Source organism: Cnephaeus nilssonii (genome assembly GCF_951640355.1).
Source record: "Cnephaeus nilssonii genome assembly, chromosome: 12".
Classification (NCBI taxonomy): Eukaryota; Metazoa; Chordata; class Mammalia; order Chiroptera; family Vespertilionidae; genus Cnephaeus; species Cnephaeus nilssonii.
This window is the reverse complement of record NC_137083.1, coordinates 62,315,296-62,335,276: the sequence shown is the minus strand read 5'-3', so window position 1 is coordinate 62,335,276 and position 19,981 is coordinate 62,315,296. Positions and strand designations below refer to the sequence as shown.

General features: G+C 40.7%; 1 protein-coding gene across 2 annotated transcripts in view; it reads right to left on the bottom strand.

The window, feature by feature from the left end:
- The window catches only part of TNPO3 (transportin 3), a 110,460-nt gene that overhangs the window by 16,108 nt on the left and 74,371 nt on the right, over window positions 1-19,981 (bottom strand). For both annotated transcript variants that reach the window (XM_079785704.1, XM_079785705.1), the window contains 8 exons: window positions 18,808-18,899; window positions 17,874-17,950; window positions 14,264-14,324; window positions 11,031-11,171; window positions 8,408-8,524; window positions 7,492-7,586; window positions 6,108-6,264; window positions 3,387-3,554 (listed from right to left, as the gene is read on the bottom strand). In XM_079785704.1, the coding sequence (XP_079641830.1) occupies window positions 3,387-3,554; window positions 6,108-6,264; window positions 7,492-7,586; window positions 8,408-8,524; window positions 11,031-11,171; window positions 14,264-14,324; window positions 17,874-17,950; window positions 18,808-18,899 (908 nt within the window). The remainder of the gene's footprint in view (window positions 1-3,386; window positions 3,555-6,107; window positions 6,265-7,491; window positions 7,587-8,407; window positions 8,525-11,030; window positions 11,172-14,263; window positions 14,325-17,873; window positions 17,951-18,807; window positions 18,900-19,981) is intronic.

Below are 19,981 nucleotides of genomic sequence, written 5' to 3'. Positions count from 1 at the left end.
TCTGGACCCCTGCTGGGGTCCAGATGTCTGTGGTTGTTAATCAACTCTTGCCTCTCCCATTTATCCTTCACTTGACATAAAAGCCTGAATTCTATACTTTCTTAAGATGGATTTGAGACACCCCTAAAACTTCCCATCTTCTTGGTTGGTACCTTCCCCATCAATAAACCTTTCCTTACGCCAAAAAAATACTGCATAATTTTTCACATGTTGCCCTCAAGGAAGACAACACTCTACTCAAACAAAAAAAAGCCCTAACTGGTTTGGCTCAGTGGATAGAGTGTCATCCTGCAGACTGAAGGGTCCCAGGTTCGATTCCAATCAAGGACATATGTCTGGGTTGTGGGATTGATTCACAGTAGGGGGCATGCAGGAGGCAGCAGATCAATGATTCTCTCTTATCATCGATTGAAGCCCCGGTGCATGAATTCGTGCATGGGTGAGGTCCCTTGGCCTGGCAGGCGATCGGGACCGCAGGAGGTTGGCTGGTGATCAGGGCCAATCGGGGCTTGGCCGGCCGGGGGAGGGATCGATGGAGGTTGGCCGGCCACGGGAGGTTGGCTGTGGGAGTGCACTGACCACTAGGGGGCAGCTCTTGCATTGAGCATCTGCCCCCTGGTGGTCAGTGCATCGTCATAGCAACTGGTCATTCAGTTGACAGGTTGTAATGGTTGCTTAGGCTTTTATATATATAAATGTTTCTATCTCTTTCTCCCTCTCCCTTCCTCTCTGAAATCAATAAAAAGTATAAAAAAAAAACCCAACACACACACACACAAAAAGCAGGGATAAGAAATTCAGGAAATCCTTAACTGACCAAGTTTTGGTATCCAAAAAACACTCAAGAGTTAACAAAACAAAAACAGTAAGAAACTAAACTAAAAAGCAAAGACCAACAATTAGCTAGCATATAATGAGCCTTGTCATCTTCCAGTAAAGCAATCTGAGAAATTAGGTTGAAAACACTGAATAAGCCCAACTGGCATGGCTCAGTGGTTGAGCACTGACCTATGAACCAGGAGGTCCTGATTCGATTCCCAGTTAGGGCACATGCCCAGGCTGTGGGTTTGATCCCCAGTGTGGGGTGTGCAGGAAGCAGCAGATCAATGATTCTCTCTCATCATTGATGTTTCTCTCTCTCCCTCTCCCTTTCTCTCTGAAATAAAAAATATATTTCAAAAAAAGAAAATACTGAATAAATTTGTCACAGGTGGGTATCCAAGAAAGAAAGGGCTTTAGAAGTTCACTCAAGTCAAGAGACAAAGTTCGCATGTCATCTTCTATTGAAAAAGTATTGAACTTTGCCCTGGCCGGCTTGGCTCAGTGGATAGCGCTTCAGCCTGTGGACTGAGGGGTCCCGGGTTCGATTCCGGCCAATGGCACATGCGCCTGGGTTGCGGGCTCGATCCTCAGTGGGGGGTGTGCAGGAGGCATCCGGTCAATGATTCTCTCTCATCATTGATGTTTCTATCTCTCTCTCCTTCTCCCTTCCTCTCTGAAATCAATAAAGAAATATATTTTTTTTTTTAAAAAAGGAAAAAGTATTGAACTTTGAAAATGGTATGATTAAGAAAGTCCTCAAGAATGTAAATGTTCTTTGGACTTAAATACTTAGTTACAACTTCAATCAGTTTACTTATAAGGTATAGACAACCTAAATTTATGTAAGAGTTCCTTTACAAAAACTCAGCTGTAGTTGATGTTTAGAGAAAACAATCCCTTTAAATTGCTTCATAGCTTGTGGGTCTATAGTAAACTCTTAAGAGCACATGGTTACATGGTTTTTATTCCTGTCCAAACTTGCTGTTCTCATTTTCTTCTTCTGTTAGCATTTAACTACATGTTTACAAATCAAGAATGTTTTCCTAAAATCAAATTTATGTAATAAGTTTTTTGTTACTTGGGAACCAAGTGTATTTGTAAAAAAGTGAGAAAGTATGGACATTTTATTTCTCATGTCAAGGACTTTTGGAATTAAAGTTGTTGGTCCCTAGGCTCACAGAGTACTTTCTTCAGGAAAACACAAAACTACTACTGTATTAGATTGAAACAGAACATATGTATTGAACACCCAGCAATGGGAACTGTTGGTACTATGCATTCCTAAAACACTTGAACTTACATGGAAGCACTGAAGGATTATTTGATAAAAGCAGTCATGCAGGAGCCTCAGAGTTTGATATATAAGAATTAAAGTTAATGTGGCTGTTTCTGAAGTATAAACCTAAAGAAAATGTTGGAAATCTATTAAGCATCTGCCCTCCATGTGAATGTTTTTTGTTTGAATCTAAGATCAAGTAAAGCATATGCCCACTAAGACAATATACACTAATCACTGAATTTTGGAGATCAACACACCAGACCAGGCAGAACTTCTGGCTCAGTCGATATTAAAGTCTAACAGTAAAAGTGCATTTTCTTTTGTGAAACTGCTGAAATTGAGGCCAAGAACTGCCAGTGATAACATAAAGCAAAAAACAATGTTAAGATATACATGTATTTCAAAGTTATAAGTATCTGGATCTTTCTCTTCTGGTAGAAAGCTCACTTTAACTAGGCCCAACTGCTTTTATATTAAATATCAAAAATTATAAATCCTATTTAAAAAATAAATTACAGGCTATGATATACTTTGTCACTATGTTCAGAACTTTCATGCAGCGCACATAACCTGATTTATGATCATGTGGCCTAGTGCTGAAATTTCTTGGCCATTACTGGATAGCCTAAAAAAAATTTCCATGCTCAGGGAGGGAGGGAGGAAGGAAAGAAAGAAAAGAAAGAAAGAAAAGAAAGAAAAGAAAGAAAGAAAGAAAAGACAACAGCCAACAGAATAGCCATCCAGTGTGAATCAACCAAAATCATACCTTTTTTTAATTTGTCATTTGGTTGAAGAAGTAAAACAGGAAGCAAATAAATCCAATAAGGAAATAAATCAAGTACATATTGTGGACTAGTTTTACAATATACCTATATGCCTCCAAATGCTCTGACAAGTTTTATTACCAGGGAACCATACATGCTATCTAAGGAGATTGAAGTTAAATAACACTTCCTAAATAACCTGTAACACTATACAAGTGATACATGGGCACTTCCCACAAATGAACACATTTCTCATTGATGGCCACAGAGCTGAATTCAATACTTCGTATTCACTTATGGTAATTTATAAGCCATACAACAGTGACAAAAATATGCTTTTAATAACCCAGTGATGAATCAATGGCCTCATGTGACCTCCTTTGTCTACCAATTAAACTTAGCAATAAGCCTAAATTAGGTTCCATGAATGTTCAACAGGGCTGCTTTCAAAGGTATAGTTGGCCGCAAGGAACCCAAATTTAGGCCTGGGAGAAATGGGCATCTTATGAAAATAATCTTACCGGTCTGTCAACCTGCATGATCTCCCAGAGCACTTCGGCCACATCTGGTAAGGTGTAGGGAGGGAGACAAAAGCAGCATGTGTGGAGCAGCTGGCTTACAAGTTGCTGTCCCAGCTGGTTCATCACCTGTCCAATCAATTCTTTCCGTAATTCAAAGTCCTCTTCATGCTGTAAAGAAAACAGAAGCTATGGATAAGTTCTAATTTCAACTTTCCAAAGACCAAGTACTCTTTCCCCTTTAATCTAGCACAGCATTATCAATGGGTGTGCTGCAAGAATTTTTAAAACATGCAAAATCTAACTATTCAGTCAGGGGCCCGGGAGGGAGGGAGGGAGGGAGGGAGGGAGGGAGGGAGGGAGGGAGGGAGGGAGGAAGGAAAGAAAGAAAAGAAAGAAAGAAAAGAAAGAAAGAAAGAAAAGAAGACAACAGCCAACAGAATAGCCATCCAGTGTGAATCAACCAAAATCATACCTTTTTTTAATTTGTCAGACTGGCAAAAAAAATTTAACATATTTTTTGGTGTGCTGCAGAATTTTAGTAATTAGTTTATGTGTGCCATGAGATGAAAAAGGTCAAAAACTGCTGGTCTAGCCATTTCTCTTTCCCAGGAAAGAAAGTATATATATTATATAGCAGGAGGATTCACAAAGCCCACCAAATGTTTCGTCATGAAGAAAACATTGAGTTTAGTATCAAAGAAATGGACCTGGGTTTCAGCTCAGATTAACCCTTAGATTTTTCATGAAAAGAGGGCAGAAGAGACACAATGATTAAAGATTAAGGGTAGCAATTTTCTTAATATTTTTTTTCTGTGAAAAATAACAAAGTATTCTTATTTCCTTTTTGAAAACTAACTGAGACGATTCCAAAATGGCAGTGGAGTAAGTGAAAGCTATACTGACACTCTCCCAGGACCAAACTGGAAATGCAACTAAAATACAGAAAACCCACCCTGAAAAGTCAACTAAAGACTAGCTGGAGGGACCCCTGATAACCAAGAATGGAAAGTGGATACCGCATAGAGACTGGTAGGAAGTGGGGAGGACCGAAAGAGCTGGCCAGGTTCCTACAGACAGCAGCTGAAGTTCTGAGAAATATCTCAGTTGTGGGGGGTTCCCACTGAGAACTCTGAGGTCTAAACCCCAAGCTGGGCTCTCCGGCCTGAACAACAGAACTGATAAAGGTACCCACATAACAACTGTATGTGACAAGCAGCAGGGTTCTGTCTGACAGTGAGGTAACTGGAATTGCAGGAACCCTCTTAAAGGGCCAACACACAAACTTTAGTGTGCAAGCACTTACCTTGGGCAGAGTAGAATGAAGTTGTGTGAGCAGAAGCCAGGATTGGGGGCTTTGGAGTTGGAGATCAGGGAGCAGACCCCCTTGTTTCCTGTGCTGAGTCATTCCCTCATGCTGAGGAGGAAATCTTTCTCCTGTGGAACTTTGCTATCCAGTGGTTTTTGCCTGGGGGGAAGGCAGTTGCCCCACTCTGTTGGAAGACCTCTCACCCCATACTGTGGTCGATAGCCTGAGGCTAATCAAGTCTGAGTGTCAATGGGAATGCAGGCAGAGGCGGGTCTCTGGAGGCTTTGAGACTTTGTCTGATCTAATCCCAGGCCTGGGGCTAGGAAAAGCAGCACCTGGTGCACATCTTGGTCCTTTCCAAAGGTATCCAGCCCCAGCAGGGAAAGCCACAAACTGTGGATTGCTGATGCTCCAAACTGGGTACTCAGGGCCAGTCACAGTGTCTGACATTGTCCTACCCTAGAGATTGGGAGTTGTAGTAGATCTACCTAATACACAGACACAAACCCATCAGGCAGCCAAAATGGGAAGACAAAAAAGTAAGTTCCAAATGAGAGAATAAGAGAATTCTCTGGAAGAACTAAATGAAATGGAGATAAGAAATTTATGAGACACAGAGTTCAGAATAATGATGGCAAAGATGCTCAACAGCATGAAAAAAGATACAATAACTATGAAGAATGACATAGCACTAATAAAGAACACACTGGAAGGAATACAAAGCAGATTAGGGGAAGCCAAGGATTGGATCAGTGAATTAGAAGACAAGGTAGAAAAAAAATCACTCAGAGGACCAAAAAGAAAAACCAATGAAAAAATAGGAGGACAGTTTAAGGGAGCTGTGGAACAATAAGAAATGTAAAAATATTTGAATAGGAGTGCCAGAAGGGGAAGAAAGTGAGCAAGGGATAGAGAATGTGTTTGAAAAAATAATGGTACAAAAGTTCCCTAACCAGGTGAAGGGAAAAGTCACACAAGTTCAGGGGGCACAGAGAGTCTCAATCTCAAGCAAGAAGAACCCAAACAGGCCCAAGCCCAGACACATCATAATTAAAATGCCAAAAATTAAAGACAGAGAATCTTAAAGGCAGCAAGAGAAAAGCAAACTGTTACCTACAAAGGAACTCCCATAAGGCTGACACCTGATTTCTCATCAGAAACTCTACAGGCCAGAAGGAAATGGTATAAAGTACTCAAGGTAATGGAAATAAAGGATCTAAAACCAGATTACTATATCCAGCAAGGCTATCATTCAAAATAGATAGTAAAGAGCTTTCCAGACAAAAAAAAAAAAGGCTAAAGAAGTACATCACCACCAAGCCAGCATTATAAGACAGATACCCCTAAGGAAACGAGGAAGCAATATGAGAAGATAATGAGCTGCAAAGTAGAAAAGTTACAATGTTTATACTTACATCATTGGCTACCCCTGTGTGGATGAGGTCTCGTAGGAACCTCATGACACTACAGTTGGCATCCCGGTGGTCCAGGGTAGTAGAGGCAATGGCCCACTGTAAGATAGGGATGACCACCTGGCTCCTCAGCAAGGTAACAGGGCTACGCTGAATAAACCTGGTGTGGAAAGACATGCTGGTATAAATGACAGGAAAATGCTATAAAAGCAGCCAGGGTAAAAGACAGAACTATGGAGAAAGTAAAAAGATCAGTGGTTGCTAGGGTTTGAAGAGGAGGAAGGGACAAATAGGTGTAGCACAGGGGATTTTTAGGGTAGTAAAACTATTCTGTACAATACTATAATGATGGATATATGTCATTATACATTTGTCCAAACCCATAGAAGGTAAACAATCAAGAATAAAACCTAATGTTTTATAGACTGTAGGTGATAATGTGTCAATGCAGGTTAATCAATTCTAACAAACCACTCTGGTGAGGGATGCTGTTGATAGTGAGGGAGATGGTGGGGGTGAGGGAAGCAGGAAGTATATGGAAATGCTATTACTTTCCATTCAATTTTCCACAAGGTTTCTCAGATCCTTTAATGTAATGGAGAATCTCCAAGAAAAACAATATTTTTCCAAGTTATTTTCACCAGGTAACCATTTGTACAAAGAATATCTCCAGGAATTAGTTTTTCAAGGAATACGTACTGGAAAAACAGAGGTTGACAACCCACCCATATAAGCTGAGGAAAAAAAAAACCCACACGTTTTTCTAACTTGTCCAAAAACTAACATCTACATTTAATAATGGTTTATATTTTTATAAAAGGTTTTATGTTCACTAACTGGTTTGATTAAAAGTCCTTAGTGAGGGACTAAGAAGGAACTCAAAGATTTGACAATAACATCAGTGTTACTGGTAAAAGGAATTTAAGCACTAGGTGAGGTGGCAGGTTAGGGGCAGAGCTGGGAAGTGTAACACCAGATAACTTCTAAGCACCTTAAAATCCTAAGTATTTTTTTTCTGAAATATATCTACTCAAGGATAAATTTGAGGTGAAGCCTGATATTGTAGCAGCATACAAAGTTAAAACCACAAGGGATTTTTAGAGATTATCTAGTCAAATGTTTTTACCAAGCTCAATTTTACTGTCCTGCATGTGTTTCCTCCTTCATGATAGGAACTCAGCCACTCTCCCCTGCTCCCATCCAATTCCTTTTCCTCACTTATGGGGATAATCTGGCTCAAAATTTAACTTTGGGTTATGAATGATTAATCTACCTACTTCACTTAAGTCATTTCACAGAGAAGGAAACAGTCAAGTGTTAGGTGACAAGTTTAAGCAGTGATGGGAATGAACAATAAAAGAAAGGGTTGCTCTTTGGAAGAACTGACCTGGTGGCTAGCCTGAACAGGTCATCCACAGTGTCTGGGTGATTCTGGAGCCCATTTTGCTGTTCTAGGAGCTGAAAGGTGGGGATGCACAGTGCCTAAAACAGAAGTGATTTTAAAACAAATACTTGTATATAAATGCCACAGCATTCAGACTTGCTAAATATCACAACATATACAAAAGGAACAAAGAGGGGGAAAGCACAGACAAAAAAAAAAGGACAAAAATAAGATCAAGAAAAGGAAGATGAAAATCTCTCTCAGTTGACATAGTTTTCACAAATGAAAGCCACATTTCAGGAAGGATTGATGGTATAGATTTTAGTTGATGAAGTTGGATAGATGTCATTTCAAAGCTTTAGAAGTTTCTGAGATTAAAGGCTGTACTTATATGTGCTAAACATGGTCAGTCTGCTAAAGGAGTAGATGAAGGTTTAAAGGAAAATACATCTTGAGGAAAAGGAGTATCATAATTTAACTCCTTAATATATTCCCACCCATCCTCCACCCCCATGACTAGAGGGGGGAGGAACGGGGGACAGTATATCAGAAACTTTTTCCAACGTCTGCTATTTACCCTAAGACCATCCGTGCTGAGCAAACTTGTTCACTGGCTGTTCCAGGCAAGAATTTAAATCCAGGTGCCCACCTCCCCACTCCCCAAAAAAACCCTATCTCTGGAGTGCATAATTAGGCAGTGCATAATTGATCATTACATTTGTGTAGTCAATCTTTCTTTCTCCCAAGCAGGCCTGTCCAGAGAACTAGGAAGTTTCTATCTCCCTGTTATTAGGAAATCAACATGCCTGGGGTGGAAACATAAAGAAGCAACAGAATTAAAGACATGGTAAAGAACACACTGCTAGGCCTTTAGACCATCCAAGAACCAACACATCTATACTCCCCAAAGAAAACATACCTGAAGCATGTCTAGTAATCCCTGCCGACAGCCCTCTTCCATGCCATACTCATCCACAAGGATACTGCCAAGGTACAGGAAACAGGAATGCTGATGTACATGGTACACATTCACCATCTGCCAAGGGAAAAACCAACTAATTCAACCTCTTATTGAGGTTGATACCCCTCAATAAGTATTAACTTAGAAAGCTGTTTGGAGGAAGACATTTACAGAAAGACTAGTCTCTTCTCTTTCAGACAACATAGGAAAGCAAGCTGTATAATACTTCAAGCTGAAAGACATTAAAGAACTATTTTATCCAAGGCTTGTATAATGTTTGTAAAACCATAGCATAGCATACTCAAATTTTCTAACATCTAATAGTTGCTCCTATTTGCATTAAATAAACCCAAAAAACTAGTAGAGCTATAGCAGGGACAAATATACCAAACTAGAGGCTTGGTGCATGAAATTCGTACACTTGGGAGGGGGGGTCCCCTCAGCCCGGCCTGCACCCTCTTGCAGTCCGGGAGCCCTTGGGGGATGTCCGACTGATAGCTTAGCGCTGCTGCAGAGGTGGGAGAGGCTCCCACCACCTTGAGCCCGGCTTCTGGCTGAGCGGCACTCCCCCTGTGGGAATGCGCTGACCACCAGGGGGCAGCTCCTGAATTGAGCGTCTGCCCCCTGGTGGTCAGTGCACATCATAGCGACTGGTCATTCCGCAGTTCGGTCGATTTGCATATTAGCCTTTTATTATATAGGATTATTATATACGATGCCTTCATCTTGGAGGCTGTGAAAGCATTATTTCAATTTTGAGTTGCTCCTAAGCTCCTTTATTTCGTCTTCTAAGTAAAAAACAGTGTTTCCAATTAAGGTATCTGTCTCAAAAGAATAGAAATTCAATATAATACACACATTTAAATTAAATGATTTGTTTAGGATTTTTACCCTACTATCCTCCAAAAATCAAGAGGCATCTATCTATACATTCATCTATTTGAAATGCCATCACAACACCCATGCACTGAACTTATATAAATTCAGTTCTATAAAAGTAGTGGGGGCTGAAGGATAGAGTAACTGACTCTGAACAGCATATACCATGGAATGAGCATGAGACGAGAACTATGAATCTATTCAGTGCTGTATACTCAAAAAATATATGCTCTACTTAAAGAATAATGATTTAAGTCAGGGGTTGGCAAATTGTCTTAAAGGGCAAGATAGTAAATAATTTAGGCTTTGCCAGTCATACAATCTTCTGACTTTCACTTTGCCACTGTAGCACAAAAATGGCCAATAAATAATACTTAAATGAATAAGCATAGCAATCACTCAGTAAAACTTTATTTACAAACTACAGGACCATCAGCTCTAGTTTACTTACCTCTTGTTTATGGGACTTTTAAGAATAATTTTCATTTTTGTCACATGTACTGACTTTAGAACGCACTTCCTATGTAAGTTCCTGCCCTACTCTATTGGGTTGATCACATATTTAATTAACAGGAATAAAAAAAAACAATATCAAAGTCATGAGATATCCTCCAACAGCAAAGGGACTTTAAAATCAAGTTATATTGGGCTTAGAAAGTATTACACCAACTGAGACCCTTAACCAGAGGTGGACGCAGCCTAAATGCAAACATATACTGTTGTACTTAAGAGTATAGAAAATCACTAATAATTAAAATTCTATTAAAATATGTAACTGTACAAACTTTAATCAAATCTACAATTTAAGGAGGGGAGATCATGCAAGTGTCACCTGACACTGCACTAGCATGACCCTAGCTGAGGGTGCTTCCTTAAGAGTGGAGTACCAGGGTGCAGAATTTAAGGTGGCACTCGCTGTCAGGGCCAGCTGCTGAGAGTGTGTGCCGCCTTAAAATCTGCACTGTCTGTACCCTGTCCAGGTGGAGAAGAGTTGCTTTAGGTTGGGTGGGTGTTGTCTAGCAGTTTTCCTCACAGCACAAGTACAAAATTTAAGAAGGCACTTGCTTAAGAGTCCTACAAATGCAGAAATGGCACTGGCCTTGCCTCCCTCAATTTTATGCACATAACACCTCACTTGCCTCAATCTAGTTCTGGCCCTGCTATGAGGTTAACATCAACACAAATTACTTAGTGAACTAAGTCACTAGTCACAGATGTCTCATAGAGAGTAGTTCTAGGTATAATTTTAGAGAACTTCATGTAGTGAGTCATACCATCTTAATAACATATCAATCTTGGTCATTAAAAGAGTCAAATTTATACCTTGACAAATAAGAAACTTACGTGAACTATGTTCAATATAGTTAAAAATCCCTTTGGGCTAAGAAATAGCAAAGTTTGACTTACCACATTTAAAAAAAGCAAATTAATGTAAAAATATTTAGCATTGGTATACAAGAGCTTAACATTAAAGTCATTCTCTTTTCCTAATTTCACACTGGAATGTATTGCTAATTAGACTTCACTATACAGATTAGATTATAGACAACATACCTACCACAGGCACTACTTAACCTCTTTCAAAGAATTTATTTTTCATATTCAATTAATACAAGAGTGTTTCATCACCAGAGTTTTTGTTCCAAAGGCTCCTATTTCAAATTCTGTACAGGTTACATTTTCCCTCTTGTAGAGAACTTACCTGTGTGACTAGTGGCTGCAGCAGGGCTGCAGATCCTTTGCCTACACAGCGAACAGCAAAGCGAAGGCATCTGCAACAACGTTCTACAATCCGATTATCAGCCCGATGCTTATTTAAAGTCTCAGATAAAACTGGCCATATCTGAGTCAAAAGTGAAAAAGCACAAGAAAGAAAGAGCTGAAAAAAAAATGCTTTCAAGTTGGTAACATTATATTTGGCTTTCAAATAATTTGGAAAAAGCTTTCATTATAAGAAACACACATAGCCTGATTCTGACCAGTGTATGTGTGTGTACATGTGTGGAGATTCAACATACTATTCATCACTAAAGCACAACGCTTCTAAAAGAAGCACAATGACTCTTCAGAACAGGAAGGGGAGCATGTCTAACTTTACTAGAGGACGAAGATATGCATTTTCCTAAACTTTGAACTTTCTGATTTAGGGTGGAAAGAATTAGTACAAGTTACAGAAGAAGAAATGTTTAAAGGCAGTTCCAAGAAGTTGAAAGACCCTGAACAAAAGGAATAGAATAAAGGAAATAGCATTATTTGATACCGTTGAACACTTAAGAACATTTGGTGTGCCCCCTGTCCTGTAGTCTGAAAAGCAAGCACTTCTCCCATCCAGGCCCAACCCTGCTTAGCTTCCGAGATCAGATGAGATTGGGCGCATTCAGGGTGGTGTGGCTATAGACTGAAAAGCACTTTTTAAAACATACCTTTTGATCCTCACATTACCCTCAGTGAAAAAAGCATAAGGGAAGAGAAACCAAGATGGCGGCATAGGATAAACACCTAATTGTTGCCTACCACAACAATTTTGAAACTACAACTGGAAAACAGAGCAGACATCATCCAGAACCACCGGAAAGCTGGCTGAGCGGATGCTCTACAACTAGAATAAAAGAAAAAGGGACGCTGAGCTTCGGGAGCTGTGGAGGTGCGGAGATCTGTGAGCGCGGAGAGGACGGGCACCAAGTGCGCGGCTGGCTTTCTCGTTTGGGAGGAAAACAAAGCCTCCCTATTACACCGATATCCGCGCCGGTCGGGGAGAGGCCGGCCTGTCTGGCAGCAGGCGAAACTCAAGAGCAGCGTTCTCTCAGAGGGGCTCAGCCATTGTAGCGGGATACGGAAAACAAGGCCCTCTTAGGGCGGGGCTGATGGGAAATCAAAGCTTGTCTGCACCAACCTGAGACCCCCGCCCCATCCAAGCTGAGCACAGAAGCCCTCCCAGTGGCTAGCTTTCTCGTTCGGGAGAAAAACAAAACCTCCTGACCGCACTGATATCCAGCTCCGGTCGGGGAGAAGCCGGCCTGTCTGGCAACAGGCGAAACTCGAGAGCAGCCTTCTCAGAGGTGTGCGCATCCATCACCTCGGAACATTAGGGCGGGGCTGATGGGAAACCAAAACTTGTCTGCACCACCCTGAGACTCCACCCCATCCAAGCTGAGCACAGAAGCTCTCCCAGAGGAGACACTGCTGATACTCACAGCCAATTAGCTTGGAGATCAACTCCCCCCAGTGATACCAACAACAAGCAAGGCTTAACTACAAGACTGCACATACAGCCCACAAAGGGGTGCACCAAGAGGATCCACCACAGGTAACTGGGGAGGCTGAGCTACTGGGCTCTGCTAAGACACCTAACACACAAAGCAACTCCATCAACTCAGGGAAGCAGCTAAAATGTGGACACAAAGAGGCAGGCCACAATTAAAGGAAATGGAGGAAAGCAAAAGACTGGATATAGAGTTCAAAACCACGGTTATAAGGTTTTCCAAGAATTTCCTAGAAAAGGCCGATAAATTAAACGAGAACCTCGAGGACATGAAAAGGGATCAACTAGAAATAAAGCATACACTGACTGAAATAAAAAATATTATACAGACACCTAAAAGCAGACTAGAGGATCGCAAGAATCAAGTCAAAGATTTGGAGTACCAAGAAGCAAAAAACACTCCTCTGAAAAAGCAAAAAGAATACAAAAAGTTGAAGATAGTGTAAGAAGCCTCTGGGACAACTTCAAGCATACCAACATAAGAATTATGGGGGTCCCAGAAGAAGAGAGAGCAAGATACTGAAAACCTATTTGAAGAAATAGTGACAGAAAACTTCCCCCACCTGATGAAAGAAATAGACTTACAAGTCCAGGAAGAACACAGAACCCCAAACAAAAGGAATCCAAAGAGGACCACACCAAGACACATCATAATTAAAATTCCAAGAGCAAAAGACAAAGAGAGAATATTAAAAGCAGCAAGAGAAAGACAGTTAGTTACCTATAAGGGAGCACCCATACGATTGTCAGCTGATTTCTCAGCAGAAACTATGCAGGCCAGACGGGAATGGCAAGAAATATTCAAAGTGATGAATTGCAAGAACCTACAACCAAGATTACTCTACCCAGCAAAGCTATCATTCAGAATTGAAGGCGAGATAAAGAGCTTCACAAATAAGAAAAAGCTAAACGAGTTCATCACTGCCAAACCAGAATTATATGAAATGCTAAAAAGTATTCTTTAAGAAGAGGAAGAAGAAGATAAAGATAAAAATTATGAACAACAAATAGGTAACTATCAACAAGTGAATCTAAAAACCAAGGAAATAAAAAATCTGATGAACAGTACTAACTGGTGAATATAATAGAATCAGGGGCATAGAAAGGGAGTGGACTGACCAATTCTGGGGGGAAAAGGGGAGTAGGGGGTGCGTGAAGAGACTGAACAAAAAGTGTACACCTATGAAGGAGGACACTGAGGGGGCGGGGAAGGGCAGAGGGTGTGGTAGGAACCTGGTGGAGGGAAGCTATGGGGGGAAAAAAGAGGAACAATTGTAATAATATGAACAATAAAGATTTATTAAAAAAAAAAAGCATAAGGGAAGTATGTTATCAATAGGAAAACTAAAGCAATGAAGGCTTAATTGGCTTTGTCAAAAAAAAATGTTGCTAGTATTAATCAGGCCTCCTAGCAACTCTAGGATTCACACAATCTCTCCCACTTCTTTGGCCTTTCAATAAATTTTCCCATAGCTTGTTTTCTTTAAAAAAATCCAAAATCTAAATTATTTATTTGGATGGTTCCATTCCTCTTTTCATTGGTATTTAATCCATATTAGCAAATTAAATCTTCCTATGAACCTAGAAGAAAGTACCTTCTCACTCTAGTTACCCACAGCATTGCAAGGAAAAAGGAAGAAAGTCTTGTACCACAGACATTTGTTAACACTTACTTCTTGTATGACTTTTTGGCACGGATGAGTCTGTCCATTTTCCACAATGGGATTGGTGTGTCTGCAGAAAGACAAATGGCCCAAATTAGTGAAAGAAGAACAATTTCACCGAGGACCCAGAGCCCTGTCCCTGTTAGTGTAATTAGTATCACTGCACCAAAAAACAAAAACAAAAAACAGATAGCAAACTTATTTTTAGGACTCAAAACCATTTCCTCCTAGTGTATTCAAACAGACACAAGCAAATAGTCTTAAATTATCCTATCATTTATTGCCACCTTTAAGTGACTTCCACTAGAACATGTAAACTCAATCTAACTCTAGGTACCTGGGCTGTGGGTGCGGGACACTAAATTATCCTTTTCATTTTTCCCCTTTATAAACCTAAATATGTAGTCTCTCCCAAATTGATAAAGAATATATACAGGTTGTCTGAATCCACAATGAGAAACCAAGCACTGCTCCTTTCCCAGCACTGAAAGTCAAAAGCTTTAGGAACTCTATTCTACCAAAGATGTTTCTCATGATTCTAGTCTGAACCCAGGAATACACACAACACACGGGCCCATCCACAATATGTCAAATCCAACTATTTGTCTAGTTCTAGACACCACTAATTTGAAGCAGAAAAAAGAAAAAACTGTATGATTAAATACCAACCTCTTTAAAGGCAAAAAAAATTCTTTAATTTTAAAATGTTCAACAGCAATTTATTTAAAATTTAATTTTCTTTAAATCCAGGCATTTCCACGCATTACAGATTTTCTTTCATTTATAGTGAAACTAGAGGCCTGGTGCACGAAATTCATACATGGGTGGGGTCCCTAGGCCTGGCCAGCGATCAGGGCCAATGGGGGCCTTCCTTCCTGCCGGCTGCTGGCTGGGGTCTGCCGGACAGGGGGAGGGACCAGGGGAGGTTGGTCAGCTATGGAGGTTGGCTGTGGGAGTGCACTGACCACCAGGGGGCAGCTCCTGCGTTGAGCATTTGCCCCCTGGTAGTCAGTGCGCATTATAGCGACTAGTCGCTCCAGTTGCTTAGGCTTTTATATATATAAACTAGAGGCCTGTTGCATGAAATTCGTGCATGGGGGTGTGTGTCCCTCAGCCCAGCCTGCACCCTCTCCAATCTGGGACCCCTTGAGGGATGTCCGACTGCCCGTTTAGGCCCGATCCGGGATCGGGCCTAAACGGGCAGTCGGACATCCCTCTCACAATCCAGGACTGCTGGCTCCCAATTGCTTGCCTACCTGCCTTCCTGATTGCCCCTAACTGCTTCTGCCTGCCAGCCTGATCATCCCCTAACCACTCCCCTGCCAGCCTGATTGATGCCTAACTGCTCCCCTGCCAGCCTCTTTGCCCCTAACTGCCCTCCCCTGCAGGCCTGGTCACCCCTAACTGCCCTCCCCTGCAGGCCTGGTCCCCCCCAACTGCTCTCCCCTGCAGGCCTGGGTCCCCCCCCCAACTGCCCTTCCCTGCAGGCCCGGTCGCCCCCAACTTCCTTCCTCTGCTGACCTGGTCACCCTAACTGCCCTCCCCTGCAGGCCTGGTCCCTCCCAACTGCCCTCCCCTGCTGGCCATCTTGTGTCCACATGGGGGCAGCCATCTTGTGTTGGAGTGACAGTCAATTTGCATATTACTCTTTTATTAGATAGGATAAGGGTTATTGTTATTAGGCTCTCAGAATGGGATGTAACAGGACTCTCATACAAGGAAAGCATTGCACCAATTCAGATAAAGATACCTGTTGACAAAAAGTAATAAACTAAAACAATGCCTATTTTAACTTATTCCACATAGGCTTTTTTGCCACTATTACTCTACTATTCCAGTTATACCTATGGGCCTCACATATTATAAATTATGTAACTCAGTAAGCATCACTCTTTGAACATTGTCACTCAAATATTTTTTTTAATCATTAGGCTCCTCTTAACTTCAAAGAAGGATTAATTTCACCAGGTTAATGAAGAGCCTTTATTACTGTTTTGTATCTATACGTTTCACAATGTGTCTAAACGTGTGTGTGGTTCTTGGAATAGCAAACAGCAGCACCTGGGAATTTATTAAGTACTAGAGGCCTGGTGCACAACATTTGTGCACTCGGAGGGTGGGGGTGGGGTCCCTCAGCCCAGCCTGTGCCCATTTGCAGTCCTGGAGCCCTCGGGGGATGTCCTACTGCCAGCTTAGGGAGCGGGCCTAACGTGCAGTTGGACATCCTTAGCGCTGCTGCGGACCACTGCTGCGCTCACCAGCTGTGAGCCCAGCTTCTGCCTGAGCAGCACTCTCCCTCTGGAAGCACACTGACCACCAAGGGGCAGCTCCTGCATTGAGCATCTGCCCCCTGGTGGTCAGTGGGCATCATAGCGACTGGTCGTCCTGCCATTCGGTCGATTTGCATATTACCCTTTTATTATATAGGATTATTATATAGGATGTAAATTCTTAGGTTCTACCAAAAATCCAATCAATCAGACAATCAGGGATGGAACCAGCAATCTGTTTTTTGATAAGTCCTACAGGTGACTCTGAAGCATGTTAAAGTTTGAAAATCACTGATCTAGAGACCGGAAGAATTAATTACATTTTAAAGGGTCTTTTGACAGCTCTTCCCTCCCTGGGCCATGCCACATGACCCATGGACCCAGAGTGAGCAGACTGGGGAAGGTCAGGTGGGAAGGGCAGACTGTGAGTATCCCCAAGGAACATGTGACCCTGTCTTCCCTGCCTGGGACTCGGGAACGCTATCCCATGGAAAAAATCCACGGAGGTTCCCAGTTTCTCCCAGGCCATTGCCCACAGTGGCCTTTCAGGTGGACTCTCAAGTGGGACCCCACCAACCCTGAGACCCATGACTTCAGCACTCTGTGCATCACCATGGGGCCTGCCATCACCCAAGGTCACTGCAAGTTGGAAGCCTCGGTCCTCATTGCCCTGCTCTGCAAGTGCTGACGTCACCAGTTCCTGGGTGCTGAACATACATTTTAGGAATTTTGCTTCTAACTGATTTGGGTGCACTTACCTTAGTGGCTCAGAAGGAAATGAAGTTCTTTTCCTCCGTGAGGTCTTTGATTCCTTAGGGATAATGAAACTATAGCTGAGGGGGTAGCAACCTAATTTTACATAGTGCTTTCCACCTTTCATATCATATTTCTCTGATGTAAAATTATCCCTGACATAGTGGGTGGGAATGCAGGATAGATACAAGTTCTATTGGGGGCATTTTCAAAAAATTCACCAAAATTATGAAGGTAGATATTCTTTAACTGTGATTTTTATGAATTTATCCTTTGTAGATACTCTTGCACATGTACAATGATGTGTGTGAGGTTGTTTGGAGATTAGGTTGAAACAACCTTGATGTCCATCAGTAGGGGATTGGTTCACTAAAGTACATCCATCCCTACAATTTTTAAAAAGAGTCTTTTGACAAAGGTCTACCAAGAACAAGTTCTTAGAATTTGCCTTTGCCCAAGACTTCAGGCAATGATCTTAATTCAGTATCCTGACAAAGGAGATTATAGGGAAAAAAACACCACTTGCTTACTTCAATACATCAGGGTCTCATTTGTGCTTTTAACCCAAGACAGACATCTAGAATCTCTCTTCTTACCTAAATATTACTGCAAGACGATCTAAGAACACAGTAGGATCTGAGGATATACCATTGCTGGGCTCCTGAGACAACAGCTGAAGAGACAGACATTAACACCCAGTCATTACACATACAAACCTACAGCAAACACTGCAACATACACCCTTACACATCAACCTCTGTCTCAATCTCTGTTTATTTCTGTAAAGTTACTCAAATGGTGAAAACTTTTAATTCATATTGTCAAATTACTTTCTTCCATCTCACTGCATCCTGGCCAAGACTATATATTACTAACATTTTAATATATAATCGTTGTGGAGTGGAAAACATAATTTAATTTTTTCCATTTATTTGTATTATGATTGAGACATTATAGAAATTATATATTAAAAGATAGCTTATATATAAGATTATTATGTATTATGTAATCTATATTATATTCACATTCCACTTTAGCTTTATATTTTAAGAGATAAGGCAAGTTGCCCCTTATTTTTCTTTCCTAAAATTTCCACCATTATATCATTAGAGGTGAACTTTAGAATCATTTTGTCATGTTCTCCTAAAAATCCTATCAGTATGTTCACTGTTATTGCACTATACTAGTACATGTAATTTGAGAAGAACTGCCATCTTTACATATTATTCGAGGAAACTTGGTAGGTTATGGTTTTGGTTGCTAACTTGAATGGTATTTTTCCCAATACATCTTCTAAATGGTATTACTGACATTAGTAAAAATCTATTGATTTTTAAATACTTCTGTGCATGCAGCTACTTCAATAGACTTATTAATTTTAAAAACTTTTCAGTTCATTAAAGAAAAGAAAGAAAAAACTTTTCAGTTCATTCTTTTGGCTTTTCTACATAGATAAATAATTTTGACTTTTCCTTTCTAACATGTAAATATCTTAATTTGTTTCACACCCCCTTACTTAACCAAACTCACCTTTTTCAATGCCATAACCTGAACAGAACATAGTTCACTAAGACATTCAGTAATCTTCTCCAATGGTAATCTGGCTAGAACAAGTGCTGTCCCTGAGAGACAAAGGAAGATACAGATGAAGAAAATAAAAGTTGAATTGAGGTTATTCATTGGTCTACAGCATGTGGTTAACAGAAAAGCCTGACAGGTCCCATTCTTTCAAAAAGATCAGCACTGTTTTTTTAAATTGCAATAGTTTATTATTGATGGTCAGTTTTTCTTAATAGAAGCCTACTGGTTTAAAGATGTTTAAATTTATCTCCCCTTCCAATTCCTTAAAGACTTAAAATCTCCCCTACAAAGCCAATACCAAAGCTATTTTTTAAAAAATATGTTTTTATTGATTTCAGAGAGAGGAAGAGGGAGAGAGAGGAACATCAATGATGAGAGAAAATAATTGATCAGTTGCCTCCTGCATTCCCCTTACTGGGGATCGAGTCAGCAACCCAGGCATGTGCCCTGACCAGGAATCGAACTCTGACCTCCTGGTTCATGGGTCAACACTCAACCACTGAGCAACACTGGCAGGATCCAAAGCTATTTTTATATAGCACAGTACAATAGCTCTCAAACTTCCCAGGGACTCTGACTTAGTAGGTCATAGAGAACCTTTATTTTTGATAAGTACCGTAGGCAATTTTTATCATCAGAGAAGTTGGAGAAATATAAACATAATATATTTTTTACAAGAATGGGCTGAAATTAGAGATTTAATTATTTTCTACCATAACAGAATCTATGAAAGGGGTTAAAGCATTCTTGCTGGGCATCAATTTCTTTATCTATAAAATGAGTGCTTTGAACAGAAAAGTAGTAGTAAGTCTGCCTCTTTTGTTGTTTTTAAATAGTTGCAAAAGCCCCTTTCCTTACTTTTTCCCCAAATGAAATCTTAACTTGGAGCTCTAATAAGATAGATTTGGAAAAAAAAAAAAAAGAAAAGAGGTAGTTAGGTTAAAGTGGAGACTTGGCCTCCCTCTTTTCACAATCCCATCAACTGCGGAAGCATCACCCCCAAACTCAAAGAATGATGTGTTAGACGATGTCCTTTCTAGGCCCAAAATTACTTGACTATCTCTAAAATTTCATTCAACAAAACAGTAACCAATCCATAAATCTTCAAATGTGAATAAAAAAC